Genomic DNA, 12,323 nt, shown 5'->3' with positions numbered 1-12,323 from the left:
TCCAAGTTCCAAACAGGGCCTTAAAATCCTCAGGCCTTGTATTACATATTCTTGTTGATTCCATGATAATTTTTACCTTGATCATAATTTTGGCTTTTTGAGCATATTGTTGCAATATTGCGTCTCAATTATATCCTATGCTAAATTGTATTGAATATGTCTGAATTTAATTCTAGCCATTTCCTTATCACATGAAGTTTTGTTTTTTTATCTTTTGTTCTTAATAATAATTTTCTTTATTAGTCCTCTACACTTGGCAACACTAATAAGTGCATGTAAAGCTTAAATATATCTCTTTGCACTTAAAGATTTATTTTTTGTTTCCAGATTCTACCAAGGAAGATGCTTGATTTCCTTGATGCTCCAATTCCTTTTGTCGTGAGTTTCAAGTCATATTTGTCATTTGATGCTTATCTCATTAATTTGATGGAAGTATGCATTGATATCAATAGGGAATTCCTTTCATGTGCATTTTGCACCATTCAGGATTTCGTTTTCCAAAAAAAAAAAAGAAGATGATTTATCGATGAGTAAAAATATGCAGTGTAATTCATATTAATTTTTTTTATATTTAATGATCTAGAATAATGTTTGAGTTGCTTTACAACGGATTTACCAATATATTTTATGTTAAAGTTTTATGACCTTATGTATTTTTCTTGAACTCGTTGACTCTTGAAGTCCATTAATGAGCCAGTTTATTTTCCTGTAAACTATAGTGTCTAAGTGTGTGTGTGTGTGTTTTTTTTTTTTTTTTTTTTCAAACTTAATTTTATTTTTAGGAATAAAATTTATAACTATGTTAATTAATAGTGTAATAATTAATTTGACTACTATTGATATTTGATGGTGCAGAAATCTCCAACAAGTAGTTCCCTGCGATAGCTATGACTCTCTAAGTTAATCAGCAGGGTTTTTTTAATTCTCTAATTATATGCATCATGTACCTTGGAGATTTAATTTTGCTTATTAACACATTTTTTGACTGGAAGGCTGATTTTGTCAATTATGCTCCAAAAATATATCTGGAATAAAAAAAATATATTTATTTGGGCAAAAAATTTTGCTGAGATGGTGCCCCACTTTGACAGTAATATTTTTAGTGGCTTTAGGATCATTGGTACAGATTACATAGAAATCTAGAAACTTTCATGGCATTTGTTTGATGCAGCTTCTTGCTTCTGTCATTTTTTCAGGTTGGCTTACAAAATAAACCAGATGATTTGAGGATCAAAACTTCTAATCTTGTTCATGTAAATGTGTCCAAGGACCAGGTCGGTTTGTTTTATTTCTTTCCCCCTTCTGAGGTCATAGTTTTCAAATTGAGGTTCGAATCATGAATTGAAATCCCAATTTCATGAATTGAGAATCGAAATGAATTGAATCGTACGATTCAATACAAAATTTGAAAATTGATTCCTAATGACTTGCATATATGTACGACAAATAAAATGGTAAAATACATTGAAATTTCAACAAATATGGATCAATTGATCAATCATGTCGATAATTGGATGATGCTTGCCTTTGAAGCAAGTTTAGTAGGTCTAAATCTTACCATTATCTATTTCAGTCTGTCATATACTGATATCAAAGGGAAAACTTGCCATATGAACAAGATATACCATGATCTAACCATTCCACTTCTATCAAGTATCAAGTGAAGCTAGTTTCTATGAAACTACAACACATGTTTTGTGTCACTCAGAACTAAAGCACTAAGTCTAGAAATTTCAAGTTACACTGAAAACAATAAGATAAGGGCCCACGAAAAGTTTAAAAGAAAAATTAAACTTTATGTTTATGCTGTAAGTTTGCATGGTTAACAAGAAAAAATTCATGTATGCTTTCTTTGAAAAACATGAGGAAACAAGACAAATTAATGAAAAGGTTGAACTTGATTGATTTTAAAGGAATAAAAAATCATTAAAAGACAATAAAAATTTGAACTTATGGTTTTCATTAAAAAAAAATAGTTATTTTTAATGCATGGGTTTTCTCTAACAACCAAAACATGAAGAAAAAGTAAATAAAATACATAAAACAGAATTTATTAAAATATAAGAACTAATAAAAATCAGAGCTGTAAAACTGGAGAGTCGAGAAGGCAACGTGCCAACCAAAAGCTCATCCACCTAGTTGACTTAGTTTTCTTCTCAAGACTGCTTTCTTTCTCTGACTCTCACTTTTTTTCTAATCTTATCCAATGGCAGAAAAGAAAGGTTGAGAATGGGAAGGCCAACAGACTTCTTTCTTCTCTCTTGGAGGACAGAACTAATGAAAATAGCAAATAGAATGCCAAAATGCAAAAATAAATAAATAAAAGTTTAGAAGTCTTTTAAGTTGGGTTTTAGAGGAGTCAGATCTGAATCTTATTATTTGTATGATTCAATACAATTCATCCATCCACTACGAGAACCTAATGATTTGCCTCGATTTTCAGAATTTTGTGATTATCCATGTTATTTGAACCAATTTATGTCGTTCCGGGTATGAACTGTATGATTGAAATCTCATACGATTCTAGCAACTATGTCTGAGGTCATGCTACCCTGTTTATGCAATTATATAGAACTACTTGGTATTTAACAGCATTATGTTGAAATATTTTCATTTTTCTTGCAATTTTAATACACTCAAATAAAGGCGATCGCTTATTGTCATATAAATTTTCAAGTTTGAATTTGTGGCAGTGTATTTTTTGAACTTTGAAAGGTCTAATGCTTGGAATATTCTCAACCTTTTTTTGTTTCTTTCATATTTTTTCCCCTAATTGAAAATATAAATTACAGTTCAGTTGTTCTGCTTCCTTGATGTCTTTATTGGCGTTCGATAAGTGTTCAAGTGCTGAAGATTGAATTCAAATTTGATTTTGTAAACTAGTTTTGCGTTGAACTTCAACTAGTAAAAATCTAAAATCTAAATTATTTTAACTATTTGGTATCTAATATTTGAATATATGTTGTTTTTCAATTTCAACATTCTCAACACTTAGGAGCATAAATATTTGATAAAATTAATAAGAAATTACATAAGTTTAAGTTCTTAATTTAACATAAATATTATTTTCTTGTCATATATTTAAGTAATAATTTTAAACAAAAAAATATAATTTATTATTGTACAAAAATAAAATTTATTATTTTAATTTTAATCACTTGGGTATTGATTTTTTTGCCATTTTTATTTTTTATAACAAATAAAATTGGAAAAGAGACATTTGAATATGAATCAGACATGTTTCTTGTCTGGTTCTATTAGAGGAATTTTAAGAAAATTCAAAGATGCCACCAAATGCTCTAATGTCTAACTAGTTCACTTATTTAGTGAACTAGTTCAGACATAGCCTCTATTTAGAGGTGATTCACACCGAACAATCGCCCCCTATATCAATGATTCTGATGTATTTGCCAGTATTGCAAGCATAACTTAGATGGGTAAAGTTAGATGCATCTCTTGTACACATTTTACTGGATGAAATAAAATTCTAAAATAAAGTTGTTTACTCATCCAAAAAAGAAAAAGAAAAAGAAGGGAGCTTTTACAGTTCATCTTACAATGATTAGTATTATTGAGTTTTAAATGAGAAATTCTAGTAAGACACTTATATTAGTTGTTTCATTATTTGACAATTATGCTTCTTTCTTATTCTTGTAAGTTTTGATGGTGCATTATAGACTTCTCAAAATCCTCAAACAATGCAAAAGGTGTGTGTCCATGATTTGAGTGCATTTGTGTTGGATGAACCGTGTGAGAGGATTTAGGCATTGTTCAGTGAAGCATATTGCTTTTGCATTTTCTTTTGGTTCAGCACAACAATAACTCCAGATTTGGCTGGGCTCTTCAGATGCCTAAGCCACTGTGCTAGGATGGTTTTTTATCTTGGAGTGAGGATATTTGCATGAAGCAATTGGGAGCATAACCCAACTAAATTTTTCCTGAAATACATTTCTTTGGCCACTATATGGACCATGTAGACAATCCAATTAGTGACACGTGGCCAATGTCTACTGACAATTTATCATGGTTATGGTGTGAATTCTTTGAAAACAGTCATCCCTAGTTCTCCATGTAAAAAAACTGCTCCTGTATCAAAGAAAGCGATGACAAGAATGGGTTTATCATATTTCTGAGGAAGGACCTCTACCTTGGCTGAAGGAGGCAGCTCAGATAGAACACCATTATACATGAAGAGAGACTGGCCAGATATCAGGGTTATCTGCCCAGAAGGTGTCTCATGCCAGGAGGGTGAATGCAGGAAATCATCTGTCTCTGCACATGTAGGCAGTAATCGTAGAGTCACTCGTGGCTCTTGATTTTGCCATGACGCATGCCTTGAGGCATGGATTTATGTTGCTATTTCAATATCATGCATAATGTGCTGCTGATTTTCAATGAAACCATCTTGTTCATGTGTTATTATGACTGTGACCTAACTCTGAACTGAGATTTTTGTGGAATCTTGCAAAACCGAGCTAGTTTTGACATCACAAATCTGATTGATTAAATAAAAAAATTAGGTTGCCATTATGAGTGATTGAAAATTATTTTCATTTCTTAGAGACCTTTGCAGCATGACCATTTTGATCAGGGACTCAAATTAAGATTTAGATATGCTGATCCTATAGTGGTACAATAATCATTGGTGTACCTTTGGGTAATAATGATTGTCTGACTAACCAGAAACTAAGAAAAGTAATCTTAAACATAGTTTTTTCCATTCTTGTCAATGTAGGTGAAAATGTGTTACTTGCCTTCACTTCCTCGACATAAAGAGCTTCTCTCTGAATTAGGACCAATTCATGCTAGACTAAGATGTGAAAACTCCATAGCTAAGAGACATCCTGTATACAAGTGCAATGAAGTGCAGGTATAGCTTTACTAAACACCAATACATTTACTTTTTTTTCTCCATTTGTTTCAAGGGTTGGACATTTTTATCTTCATGATAGCATGAATATATGATGTAATTTCAACAAGGTTTCTTGATATTTATGCAAATTTCTGTTAGATGCTTGAATTGAGTAGCAAGGAGTATTTATGGCCCGTTATTTGTGGAAAACAGTTTTCTTTTTTCACTTTTAGTTTGCCAAAGAATTATAAAAATACCATTTATTTTTAATTTTTCCAAGATTTGTATTAAAAAGGTAGAAAACAAATGATTTGTTTAGTTGTGGAAAATTTTTTCATTTTTCATTTCTAGATTTCTAAATAATTACAAAAGACACTTTGTTTTTCTATTTTCCAAAAATTGTATAGGAAATCAGAAATCTGGAAATCGATAAAAAGATGTTTTCTAACTTTCCTGTACTAATTTAGAAAACAGGAAAAAGGTGGCAATTTTGTAACTATTTGAAAAGTTGGAAATGGAGAATAGAACTATTTTCCACTAGTGAATAGCGCCAAAACTTTTTATTCTTTTCCAGTTTAACTGAAAAGTAAGCTTGCTTTTTTATAATTCTTTGAAAAACTAAAAATGGAAAATGAGAACTGTTTTCTACAACTAAACAGACCCCTAATGATTTTAAGATGATGCTTTAATCCATTCACGCTTCTGTATGATATTCATGAATTTATGTTTTGTTTACTTTCTGGTTATGTCACTTGTGCACTTCTATATGCCAGTCAAAACATTGTGAGCGGACCAAAGGCATTAGAGCATCAGGTTTTCTGTAAAATGCATATTGCAAGGAATAAAAGAACAATAGGGTCTGATTCTCTTTATTACACCACCTAGACTTCTAATGTGATTATTCTCAAACAGTAGAGCCCAAGTTTAGAGTAGCAGGGATATTGTTTGTGAAAGTTTTAATTTTGGATAGGAGTAAAAATAGCTAACCATGAGACTTTTTGAAAGAAAAAAATTATTGTTGTGGAAACTTTAAATAGTTTCATATTACATGACAACCTAGCGCAACCTATATAATGTTGTCTCTGTGTGGCTTAAAATCATAGCTACTCAGGTCATATTTTCTTCTCTTAATCATTAATAATAGACATCTACAGTCAATGGTCAAAGATGAAAATTGAACAACTTAGGTTGATTCCAATTGCTCGTTAGTTTGATTCAAATGTTAATGTCAAACCTATGCTCATTTACACAATACTGGTTCACTCTCAGGACATCAGGGAGTTCTTGTTCCTGTATTTATATACATTTGGAGTTACCTCTGCCAAAGGAGCTAGAAACTGAAAAAGGCCTCTCTTGATGAATGAATTAGTAGGGTCTTGAAAAATCAGGTGTGGCAGATTGTATTCAATTTTGTGTGGTTTTACAATGGATGGAAGCAATCAAATAGATTTATTAGCTCTCTTGTGGTCTATGAAGCACATATGGGGTACCTGCAGGGTACGCTCTGGACATGGTGCTACAGAAATGCTTGAGGTAGTAAGGTGTGATATGGATGCTTTAATAAATAAATATGTTTTTATTTTGTCCAAGGTAATCCTTTAAGAAATATATACATTATTTTATAACCAAAAGCTATTGTAGAGTAATTTCATGAATATTCCTTCATCCAAATAAGCTAAAATTATGTTTGATTCACATAATGGAATAAGGTGGAAATGGAAGAGAAATCCTATTGGGATATGACAATTCACAAGAAGGTTATTCATGCAAAAGTCTGTGTCATACTATCATTCCATCCGGCATGGATGACAAGAATGGACATTCTCATAGGGAAATTCAGGGAGAGTCATTTCCTATATATTCTTTGTTTTGAATAACTAAAGAAAAATTTGCATTGTCATTTGCTTTATGACGGCAGCTTTTTTTTTTTTTTTGTGCCATTTTGTTAGAAAAGAGAAGAGTTTGTTGTAACATGAGAACCTAAAGAAAGCATTAGGTCTCTCACTCTAGTTATAATATATCTCATGCGCAACATTATCTCTCACTCACATATGATAATAAGTAACATAACACATAGTAACCAATAACAATAACACTCCTAAATCTGGAGCAGCGCACTTACAAATGAATTTAACCTAGGGGCACCATCGGTTTTATTGAACAAATGGGCCATTCAGTACTCAAGACTTCACCAGTGGTTGCAATGAGCTTTGCCCAAGTTTTTCCCAAGCAAAAAGAATTCATAAATAGTTAATAGGCCAATAACAATAACACTCCTAAAGCTGGAGCGCAATATGTATGTGTGTGTGTATATATATATATATATATTATGCTCCAACTTTCTTACAAATGAATTTAACCTAGGGGCACCAATCAGCCAGTTGGTACTCAAGACTTCACCATTGGTTGCAATGAGCTTTGCCCAAGTTTTTCCCAGGCAAAAGGAATTCCTAAATAGTTAATAGGCCAACTCAAAGCACCACAACATGTAAACCTAGCAAAAAGGCTCGAGTCCATGCCTAGTCCCATCAAACCACTCTTATAGAAGTTAATTTTTATCCACAAAACCTCCTTGAAAACCTGTAATATAGTAAGCACATTTCTTGGATAGAACTTCAGTTAAAATATTGTACACAATAGTAACCAACCTATTGGAAAATGATCATAAAAGCTAAATTTTTGGCTTATGATTGTTTCAAGCTTCATATTAGAAATGGCAATAACAGTCACTTGTTCTATGAAAATTAGCATCCAAACAACCCGTTTATTCAACTATATGGACCCCATCTTCCTTTTGAATTTGGGCTTACAGAGTTAGCCAAAATCTCTAGTATCATGAAAGAAAATACAAGAGATCTGCCAAGAACGGTTTCTTGTAGTGTTTTTTTTTTTTTTTTTGATCTGAAAATTATAATTATAAGACCAAAAGGACATGTACAGTATCACTGGGGCATACCCAGGAGAGGGATAGCAGAACTCCCCAACAAGCAACTGCAAAGCAGTACAATCAAGAGCCAAACAAAGGCCAAGCCTGCAAGCAGCAAACAGAACTCAAATACATCAAGAACCTGGGCATTTCCAGGGGCCAGAGCCATATCAACTACTACTCAATTACATCAAAACCTGGACATTCCCAGGGGCCAAAGAGGCATAAACTACAACTCAAATACAAAGGAAAGGAAACTTCTCATAAACAATTCTATATAAGTGAGTCTGAACAGCTTTGATTATAGCATCCTGATGGGTAACCGTGCCTTCAAATCTCCTTTTGTTTCTAAAATGCCAAATGCTATATACCGTGATGGCCGCAGGCCCTCTTAGATACAGCCTGCACTCCTGTACCCTTGACCTCTTTTTGAAGCCATTTGAGGGCTGCTTTAGTAGTGGACATGGATCTTGTTATGCCAAGCCAGCCCCTCAAACTACTCCACACAGCAGCAGACACACTGCATTGAAAGAAAAGATGGTCAAGTGTCTCCATTTCTGAGTTACAGAGAACACAGATTTGGTTGAGCCCTTCCACACTGATCCTGTCACAGGTCTGCAGTTTACCCTTAGCAGCAAGCCACAAAACAAAAGAGTGTTTCGGTATGCATCCATTTTTCCACACCAGATTCTTCCAATGAACATTGCATCCCCCTATTTCTCCAAAACTGATAAGCTTTTGAGCAGACAAAATTCCCACCCACAGTCCACTGTTCAATCTGATGAGCTGCAGTGTCTATGTCACTGCACTGCTGAAGGATCAGGTTTTTAATCTCTGCTATCTTCTTGAACAATGGGGAGTCTTCATGTTTTGTTGAAGCTTCCCAAATACTTCCACCCCTCAGGTATACATGGCTAACCCACTTAGCCCAGAGTGAGTCCTTCTTACTATGAATGTTTTATAATGCCTTAGTCAGCAGGGCCTTGTTCCAGGTTTTTAGGTCTAGCACCCCCAGCACTCCTTCATTCTTTGGGAGGCATACATCCCTCCAAGCCACCATGGGCCTCCTTCTACCCCCCACAGAAAGGTCCTACACAATTTGATCACATGGGCCATCACAGAGTAAGGGATAGGAAAAATAGCAAGCCAAAAGCAGTCAATACCTTGCACCACAGATTTAATAAGCTCCAGTTTTCCTGCATATGAAAGGGTGTTCCCTGGCCATGAACCAATTAGACTGGAAATCTTGTTACTGATAGGGGCAAAATGCATTGTGTTCAGCCTAGTGGAAGCCAAAGGATTACCCAAGTACCTGAAGGGAAACTCCCCTTGAGAAAAACCAGTAAGATCTTGAATAGCCCACATTGTATTGTTGCACAAACCAGCACCATAAATATTGGATTTGAGGATACTAGCCTTCAACCCTGAGCATTTAGAGAACAAGTTGAGGCAATCCATGGTCTGTTTAACTGAAGAGTAATCTCCCCGAGCAAAAAAAATCAAGCCATCTACAAACGTGAGGTGGGTGATTTTAAGATCACCACATTTTGGATGAAAGCAAAATTCTGGTTTGCCCTCCAAAGACTTCAGTAATCTTGACAGATAATCCAAACAAATAACAAAAAGCAAGGAAGAAAGGGGGTCCCCTTCTTTGAGACCCTTCTTCCCTTCAAAGAAACCAACCAACCCTCCATTCAAAGCTAAGGAGAAGGAAGTGGAGACACATTGCATTATCCAGCCCACCATTGTTGCTGGAAAGTTTAGGTGCTTCCAAGATATTGAGTCATAAGCCTTTTTAAGGTCAATCTTTAGCATACATCTCGGAGAGATCCTCTTCCTAGCATATTTTCTAACAAGTTCCTGTATGAGGTAAATATTTTCTATCATGTATCTCTGACTTATGAAAGCAGACTGAGCCTTACTCACCAAAACCTCCAACCCAGGTTTGATCCTACTGGCAATGATCTTGGCTATAACTTTATAGATCACATTACAACATGATATGGGCTTCTAATCTTGAACTGAATTTGCATGCTATGACTTTGCAATCTACATAATTGCAGTACGGTTAATCTGTTTCAGGAGCCTCCCATTTCTGAAAAATTCCTGAACTGCAAGCATAAACTCTCCCCTGATGATGCCCCAAGCCTTTTTAAAGAAACAATAAGTGTACCCATCTGGCCCCAGGGATCTCTCTTCACCAATTCTATACAGGGCATTTTTATTTTATCTTCTGTGACAGCTTCCACCATCTTCTTAGCCTGATCAAATAGGCCCATTGGCAATCACCCTAGGATCAACAGAGGAGCAGTCTTCTTCAGTTCCCAGCAGCCCTTTATAAAAAACAAGAAATTCCTCTGCCACCTGCTTTTGGGACTCAGTACTTTCACCATTTTCTTTAGTTATGACTGAAATGTGTTTCCTGGCCAATGCCTTTTCATCATAGAATGGAAAACCGCAGTGCATCTATCACTGCTCTTTAGGAATTTGCTTTTGGCTTGCTGAGCCTAGAAGCTTCTATTTGCTTCATCTAACCTGCCTGTCAGCTCCCTTTTAGCTTTTACCAGATTCTGAATCTCTTCATTTTCAGGGGAATCATGCAGCCTTTGTTGAGCATCCTTTAACTCCTCGCAAGCCTTTGCTTCTAGCTGATATATGAGAGAAATGAAGGGTATTGCGGTCTCTCAAGGGCCCCTCAAGTGCCTGTAATTTCCTCTCAAGCCGGAAGAGTTTGCAACCCTTAAATCTGCTACTCGAAGCAGATTTCACCACATCAAGAAACCTGTCATGCTTCACCCACATATTGAAGAATTTAAAAGGCCTCCTTCCCATATCATCCTCCTCAAGCAAGGAGACAATACAAGAAGCATGGTCAGATAATATCCCTGGTAATTGAAAATTAGCATGTGCTCCCAACCCAGCCTGGACCCATTTAATGTTTACCACAGCCCGATCTAGCTTACACCAGATTTTGATATTGGTCCAGGTTAGGAAGCATCCAGAAGACCTCAAATCAGTCAGCCCATTCTCTGTGAAACACTCCACCATGTCTTTTGTTTCATAAGCTGTCACAGGATTACCATTCCTCTTCTCATCAGATTGTAATACACTGTTGAAATCTCCCATAAGTAGCCAGGGGATAGAGCAATTACTTCCCATCTGGCTTAAACTCTGCCAGAGTGGCCTTCTAGCAACTATTGAGTGGAAACCGTACACAAAGCTAATATTAAAGCAAGTAGAAGAGATTATGCTAGTCTGGGAGCAGTGTAATACCTGACGGGTACAGTGTATCACATTAATACTTTTTGTGGATTCCACACAACCAGAATCCTTCCAGCACCATGTTCTGCAAAATTGTTAACCTGGCGCCAGTTACCCAGCCTTTTCGTCATAAAATTCTCCAGGTTGCTGTCAGACATCTTAGTTTCCAAGATACCTAAAACATCAATCTTGTTATTCTTGATGAGGCCCAACACCCCATTCTGTTTCAAGGGTTTATTAAAACCTCTAATGTTCCAGCATGCTATCTTCATTAATCACCCTGGGTAGGGGCCAGGCCCCTTACCAATTCCCTGGAATACTGCTCTAGTTCCCTTACTCTTCTTCTTTCTGTAAACAGCATTAAACTCTTCACCCTGAAAATTTTCTTTATCCTTCTGATTCATAATGTCATTCTGGGGGCCTTTGCCCTTATCCTTGACAGGATCTCCTTCATTTCCCTTTCCGGCATTCACAGATCTTGCAGTATCCTTGAAGGACCTATCTGCACAGCCTTTATAGTCTGAATCTGGGAGTCATTCACAGCTGGTTCAACAGAATGTTGTCCCTCTCTTTCTCCTCCCTCCTTCCTCACCATTTGAGACTCATTAGTGCCAGGGTTCACTGTCTTAGCACCTGCTGGTTTTGTTTGAACCTCCACAGGGGCAGCAAGGGGGTCTTTTGGGTCCTTAGCTAAGGTAACAGCAGCATCTGGAGTCCCCATATACTCCACAGATTCTGTAAACACAGCAGCCACTGAGATACCCACACACCCTTCATCTTCTGTATTTTCAGGAATCACTTCTGCATTTACCAAAACCTGTGTTAACTCTGGAGTCTCCTTGCCTTGCTTTACCTTACACACCTCTTCTGTATGCCACAGGGTTTTACAATAGCTGCAGAAACTAGGAAGCTTTTCATATAAGACTTCCTGGATAATCACCTAGTCATCAGGCAACCAAATTTTCACATTTTGTTTGATTTCTCTCGCTACATCCACTTCCACCAGCACCCTAGCATATGATAATCTCTCCTTATCCGTAGTCATTTTATCTGCATAGAGGGGTCGCCCCACCTCCGAGCATATTCTACCTAAGGCATTTGGCGACCATAACTCCAAGGGTAAGTTTTTCAGTTGAATCCACACTAGAACAGTGCTCAATTCCTTGTCACCAAATTGAAACAGCTTAGGCATCTTCTTCAGGAGTAAAGGTCTACCATAAGCCAAATAGGGGCCTTTTTGTAAGACCTGGCTTATATCATCTTCCTTACAGAACTTGAAAATGA

The 12,323-nt window shown here is 36.0% G+C and overlaps 1 protein-coding gene across 3 annotated transcripts in view; it reads left to right on the top strand.

Annotated features, from left to right (window-relative positions):
- LOC131155149 (uncharacterized) overlaps window positions 1-12,323 on the top strand; it is a 127,268-nt gene that overhangs the window by 87,450 nt on the left and 27,495 nt on the right. Inside the window, exons 14-17 of one of the 3 annotated variants that reach the window (XR_009136753.1) lie at window positions 328-378; window positions 1,197-1,274; window positions 4,736-4,870; window positions 6,122-6,393. Coding sequence is in view for 1 of the 3 variants with exons in the window: in XM_058108087.1 (XP_057964070.1) it covers window positions 328-378; window positions 1,197-1,274; window positions 4,736-4,870 (264 nt within the window). In the remaining 2 variants the exon portion in view is untranslated. The remainder of the gene's footprint in view (window positions 1-327; window positions 379-1,196; window positions 1,275-4,735; window positions 4,871-6,121; window positions 6,394-12,323) is intronic. The other 2 variants (XR_009136754.1, XM_058108087.1) reach the window with 2 other exon arrangements.

Source organism: Malania oleifera, chromosome 5 (genome assembly GCF_029873635.1).
Source record: "Malania oleifera isolate guangnan ecotype guangnan chromosome 5, ASM2987363v1, whole genome shotgun sequence".
Lineage (NCBI taxonomy): Eukaryota > Viridiplantae > Streptophyta > Magnoliopsida > Santalales > Ximeniaceae > Malania > Malania oleifera.
Note: the sequence above shows the minus strand (reverse complement) of the source record. Positions and strands in the feature narration are given on the sequence as shown.